The sequence below is a fragment of the Pseudozyma flocculosa genome, assembly GCF_000417875.1.
Source record: "Pseudozyma flocculosa PF-1 unplaced genomic scaffold scaffold00015, whole genome shotgun sequence".
NCBI classification, from domain to species: domain Eukaryota; kingdom Fungi; phylum Basidiomycota; class Ustilaginomycetes; order Ustilaginales; family Ustilaginaceae; genus Pseudozyma; species Pseudozyma flocculosa.
In genome coordinates, this window is record NW_006920883.1 from 127,918 (window position 1) to 133,703 (window position 5,786).

A 5,786-nucleotide genomic window follows, 5' to 3' on the forward strand; every position below is an offset into this window, starting at 1 on the left:
TGTATGCTATACGAAGTTATTACGGACCACGACTGACTCCCTCCTGTGCCCCCCCACTCCCCTCACGCACACAGAAATGGAAGGTCGACGGCAAAGACGCAGGAGAGACACAGTCCCACGGCGGGCTCGTATGGGCAACAATAGCCGGGGCGGGCCACATGTGTCCTTTGGACCAGCCGGATCGTTCGCTGGCGATGTTCAACCGGTGGCTGGATGGCGAGGAGCTGTGAGCGGGAGGTCGGCCGGAGGACGGGCGGAAGGAGAGGGCGGGAGCGGAACGGAGGACAGTGCGGGTCGGATGCGGGAAAGGTTCCGCTCGTTGAGCGCCGCTCGGCTCTGGACGGCGTCGGTGTGGCCTGTCATCTTTCCTCTCGCCACTCGTCCGCATCGTCAATCAACCGGCACGCAGCGCGTCGCTGTCGTGCTCTGTGAAGCGATCTACCCAGCCTCGGTGCGGAAGCCGTTGGCCCAGCTGGCGGCCCGAAAGGTCCACGGTCGAAAGTAGATCGCACGCTGCATCTTTGTGTTAAGGGGCGGGTTGGGGGCAGAGGCACGACCTCGTCGCTACCTCCATGCCGCAGTAACATCGCGGTTCCCTCTCTTTGTCCCACCTCCTCTCTACCGCACGTCTCCACTGTGCTTGCTTCACCGCTTCTCCTCTTGCCGCCTCCCCAGCTTAGAGCCTCGTCGACAGCAGGATATGAAGAAACGCGACGACCACGACGACGACGACGTGAGCGGGGTGCAGGACGACGTTGAAGCGACGCGCCGACGCTCGAAGACGTCGACGCCGACGAAGAAACGAAGCGTGGCCGTCAATGTCGATTCGGAACTTGGCCCTCGTCTTCCTCATCTCGACGAGGAGGAGGGGGAGGAGGTAGAGGAAAGTGGAGAGAGTCAAGACTCGTTCGTCTCCACTTCCTCTTCCTCCTCCTCCCCGACGATCTTGGATGGTCCGAAGCGAAACGCCGAGGAGGATGAGAACGACGGCGACGGCGACGGCGGGAAGGTGACGACAAAACGACGAAAAAAGGTTCGATACCCCGTCCCCCTTCCCTTGCCCTCTTGGCGTACCCAGGATGTCGTTCCGAGCCTAGCCCTGATCTTGATCTCGATGCTGATACCCTATCGACATCGACATCCGCATCGGGTAGAGTGCGGCGAGGAACAAGACGGGAGAGGCAAAGAACCGACGTTGGAGCAATGAGGTGCGTCCCGCCCGCGTCTTCCGTTTGCCCCTCCTCCTTCTCATCTGAGCGCGACTTTCACGGCTTGACGTACGTGCTCGCCCCGTCCTCCTCTTTGCGCTCCGTCCTCCTCGCTGCGCTGCGTTCCCCTCGCTGCGCTGCGTTCTCCTCGCTGCGCTGCGTTCTCCTCGCTGCGCTCATCGTATCGCTCACAATCTAAATGCTGAGCGGGAGGGGGGAGCAGGACAAGATGACGCTCTTCTACGCCCTCTTCCCGCGCGCCGAGGTCGTCGATTGGGAGTATACCGCCAAGTCGGTACGTACCGTCGCCTACTGCCTTTTCTCTTGAACAAAGGACGCTGCTTGACCTTCTCGTCTCCTCTCCGGGATCGACCAGGTAAAGAGGGACGAAGAGTCATGTCGTGTACGTCTGCTCCTTCTTCATGGCAATGCCGCGCGACGAGGAGTGCTGACACACGCATCCTGCTCGTCCGCTTTGCGCCCCACCCACGTGCAATGGGCGATGCGGGTTCGATAGAAGGCAGCCGCGAAGCTGAGCAAGTCCCTCGAGGAATTCCTGAGTGAGTACGAGGTCGAGGGCGGGAGTCGTCTCGCTCTCCGCCCGCTGGTGCTCTCCGCCTCTGCTATCGTCGAGGTGCACGCAGGTCGCGTAGAGACGCTGAACGGGCGTGTTACGATCGACGGACTGCACTGGCTGGCTGGCTGGGTTGCTCAGACAAGGACGACTCGTTCTGAGGTCACATCGAGGGCTCCTTAGGGGTCGACGTGCGAGATCAACCGTGGCGCAGGGAGACGGTGTCAACGCAGTTATCTGATCGCGCAACAAGCCCCTTTCGAATCCGAACCGAAACCACCATTCGCGCGGGTTGCATGGTCTGATGGCGGCCTTTCGTCTGTCGGGGGTCTGGACATGGCTGTGAGATGGCAGATGGACAAGGTTGGACGGTGGTGGGTGTCGAGAGTGTTGGCGGCGAGGCGATACTCTGACGGCGCGGACGGGAGAGGTGCGGGGCGACCGCCTTGGCTGTCCCCGGAACTCGGCGAGGGTCCAACACCGGCTGGTCGCGCTCCACACCTTCCATCTCTCGACCACCACCACGACCGCCGCCGCCATCGCACCTTGACCCCAGCCACGCTGCCACCGCTCGACACACGACCTTCCCCGCACCAACCTCCCGGTCCCATATTAGCCGTCACCATGTAAGTCGCGCCTGTCTGGTCGTCTTCGTCTTTCGCCTTCCCTCTCCCTGTGCAATGGGCAATCGTACTGACCCGCACAGCCCCTCTCCTCGGCACACACTGCACCATGCAGGAGCAAACCACGCGGCTCAGTCCCCAACTCGGCGCTAGCCTCAACATCGAGCACTCCCGCCCCACCTTCGCTCTCCGAAACACTCTCACTGCACGGGCTACCGCGCCCGTTCAAGCAGGCCAGCTTCAGCGCGCGCATGGCGCGGATCTCGTCGAACCTCTCGCGCCGAAACAAGTCGCTCAAGCAGATCCTCCAGTCGGAACGCGAAGCCGCCCTCCGCGCCGCCGGCATCGCTGCCGGCACCAAAGCGCGCGGCGCGCCGAAAAAGACGGTCGCCCCCGGCGAGATCGTCGTTCCGGCCGCCGCAGCGGGGGCGGGGGCGGGGGCAGGGCGAATGTCGGAGACGGCAAAGTCGAAGTTGACGGGTGCGGCCAAAAAGGCGTATGCGAGGAGGGAGGAGAGGGAGAGGCTGCAGCGCATCGCTGCTGCCGAGGCGGCTGAGGCCGAAGCGGCCGAGAGGAAGGAGGAAGAGGACGACGCGGCGGCGGCGGCGGCGGCGGATAAGATGCAGGTCGATGCGCTGGAGACCAAGGCCGACGAGGTGGCTAGCGGGGCAGATGCAAAGAAGGACGAGGACGACGTCAAGCCGCCCGCTGCCGAGGCTGAGGCTATCGCGGCGCCCGGGGGGGAGACCAAGGAGGGGGAGGAGGACGAGGAGGCCAAGACGCCCAGGCCTAAACGTGACGTGCCCACCTGTAAGTTGCGCTCGCTGCGACTTGGACTCGTCAAGGCTTCCATCTGACCGTCCGACCTGGCCCCGCTCGCCATCTCCGCGCTCCCTATGCTGACGTCCTCAAGACGCAACGGTGGAAGCACCGCCGAGCCTGCGTCCGCAAAAGAAGTACTGCGACGTCACAGGTCTCATCGTACGTTCCCCCGCCCCGCCCATCCTCGACCTCCCCCCTCCGCTTCCTCCTCGAGCTCATCGACATCGCGTTTCCCTATCACCCCATTCTCTCTCACCCTCCCTCCTTGTCCTGGCACACGCTCGCGCGCAAATAGGCACCGTATACCGATCCGAAATCGCGCCTGCGCTACCACAGCGTCGAGGTCTACGAGATCATCAAGCAGTTCGGGCCGGGCGTCGACAACGCCTACCTCTCGCTGCGCGGCGACGCCACCGAAATCAAGTAGCGCCGCTGCCTCTGCTTCCTCTTCGTCCTTGTCGTCCTCCATCTACCCTCCTCGTGTATTTCTAATCCTCGCACTCGGAGCCTCGTCACGCCAAAACAGGCAACATCGTCCCCCCGTCCGAATCGACGACGGGCGGAAAGAAGGGATGCTGAAGAGGCGATTGCAAGAGAAAGGGAACGAGGGAACGAGGGAACGAGGGAACGAGGGAACGACGACGGGCGACGCAGAGGGGCGGATCGGAGACGGCGGCAACGACAGTTGAAGGGCGGCACGGCGAGGGCGCGCGCCTCGGAGTGCGTGCAGGCGAGAGAGCGGAGGTGGTGTGATGTACAAATGTGGCGGGACCGGTGGCGAGGCGAGCGTAGTAGGGATGCGAGGGATGAGGGCGAGGGAGGGGAAAGACCAGGAACGAGAGGTGAGACGATGCAGAGCCGCGCGACCGAGCGTGGATGGTCGGGTTCTGAACAAGGGTCGGTCCGGTGAGGACGAGCGGGTGCTTGGCAGTGGAGCAACAACGAGGGTGAAGGTGCCAGCAGCGGATGGTGCAACCTGGAAACGGTGGGCGGAGATTGAGCCGCTGCAGAGAGACAGGGGTAGTAGTTGGCTTGACACAAGGCGCAGAGGCGAACCTCTGCTGCCAGACACTGCGCGGAGGAGTCGAGCCTTGTCGTTCCACGGCTATAGCAGGGCGCAGAGGCGCAGTCATGGCCGGCGTCCCGTCGTCACTTGACCGCTCAGGGGTTGGCGAGGTGCAGGCTGCCGCCGTTGCGCGACAGGTCTGGCTGGGCGACGCTTTGGGGCGATCCGGAGCGTGCCTGCGCCGGCGCCGCCTGCTGCTGCGGCTGCTGGGCCGGCTGCTGCTGTGCCGCGTAAGCGTCGTAGCCCATCGCATCGTACTCGGGAGCCTGGCCGTGCGACAGGTACGATCCGCCGCCCGGTCCGAGAGCCGTCGAGCCGGTAGAGAGGCCGTGGCTCAGTCCCGAGGCGCCGCCCGTGTTCGGAGATGCGTAGCCCGCAGTCGAAGCCGGCGCGCCACCGGGAGCCCAGCCTGCCTCTTGGCCCCCGTAGCCGGCGTGGCTCCAGTCGCCACCACCGGGGCCAGCAGCAGGGTGCCCGTACTGGCTCTGGCCGGCCGCCACGTTGTGGTACTCGTGGCCCTCGTAGCCCTGCTGCGCCTGCTGCTGCTGCTGGGCGTAATAGGCGTCGTACTGTCCGTCGTATTGTCCGTCGTACTGTCCGTCGTACTGGCCCTGATGCCCATAGGCGGCGGCGGCGCCCGCTCCGGCTGCGGCTCCGGCTCCGGCCACGCCGCCCCAGTTCTGGCCGTTGTCGACGCCCTGGTAGTGGTAGGCCGAGTGCGGGCCGGCGTCCTCCATCTCGTCCATCTGGATCTCGTTGACGTTGGCGACCGATCCGCCGCCTTTGCCGTCGCTGTGACCGGCGCCGCGGCCATAGACGGCCTCGGCCGATGACTCGTTGACGTGGTCGTTCTCCTGGCCAAAGGCAAGCCACTCGACCTCCTTGGCCTTCTTGGCGCGTCGGCGCAGCGGAAGCAGGATGAGCCAGATCAGAATGACGAGACCGGCAAGACCACCCGCCACACCTCCGACGATGGCACCAATGTTGCTGCTCTGCGCGTAGCAAGCGGGAAAGGGGGGGCGGTCGGACACGTCGCGTCAAAGTCAGCAAGCGATCCTCGCACTGCGTCAAGGCTCGATCAACCCAGGGTCAAAGACTCACGGAGCCACCGCCAGAGCCGGAAGCGTCGGCCGAGGTGCCCGTAGCCGCGGGTGCCAGCGAGGTCTGCGTCGAGACGACGGGTACGCCCCCGGCATCCGTGAACGTGACGACTTGAGTCACTACAGGCGGGGGAGCCGAGCTCGAGGCTGCGCCAGTCGTGGCCGGCGCCGAGGGCAGGGCACTGCTGGCGGGTTGAGAGCTGGGCGCGGCACTCGTGGGTGCCGGTGCGGCAGAGGTCGCGGGCGGTGCGCTCGTCGTCGGGGCGGGAGGCTGCGACGTCGAGGCTGGCGGGGTGGTCGAGGGCTGCGTGGCGGGTGGCTGGTNCTGGCTCCGGGCCGCCGAGTCGTGGGTTGGCGGTCGTCGCGCCGCCGCCGCCAGCCGTGGTCGCCTCC

The 5,786-nt window shown here is 65.3% G+C and overlaps 3 protein-coding genes across 3 annotated transcripts in view; 2 read left to right on the forward strand and 1 right to left on the reverse strand.

Moving 5' to 3' along the window:
• The window catches only part of PFL1_04539 (uncharacterized protein), a gene marked incomplete at both ends in the record, with an annotated part of 2,044 nt that extends 1,900 nt beyond the window's left edge, over window positions 1-144 (forward strand). The window contains one exon of the mRNA XM_007882065.1: window positions 75-144. Within this exon, the coding sequence (XP_007880256.1) occupies window positions 75-144 (70 nt within the window). The remainder of the gene's footprint in view (window positions 1-74) is intronic.
• Window positions 145-1,437: 1,293 nt separating this feature from the next.
• PFL1_04540 (uncharacterized protein) lies at window positions 1,438-3,654 on the forward strand (the record flags this gene model as incomplete). Its single annotated transcript, XM_007882066.1, has 6 exons — window positions 1,438-1,503; window positions 1,726-1,768; window positions 2,399-2,408; window positions 2,521-3,215; window positions 3,319-3,386; window positions 3,523-3,654. 6 exons carry the CDS (start codon window positions 1,438-1,440, stop codon window positions 3,652-3,654), a joined length of 1,014 nt encoding a protein of 337 aa, XP_007880257.1.
• Window positions 3,655-4,388: 734 nt separating this feature from the next.
• The window catches only part of PFL1_04541 (uncharacterized protein), a gene marked incomplete at both ends in the record, with an annotated part of 1,920 nt that continues 522 nt past the window's right edge, over window positions 4,389-5,786 (reverse strand). Inside the window, 2 exons of the mRNA XM_007882067.1 lie at window positions 4,389-5,285; window positions 5,395-5,678. Of these exons, the coding sequence (XP_007880258.1) occupies window positions 4,389-5,285; window positions 5,395-5,678 (1,181 nt within the window). The remainder of the gene's footprint in view (window positions 5,286-5,394; window positions 5,679-5,786) is intronic.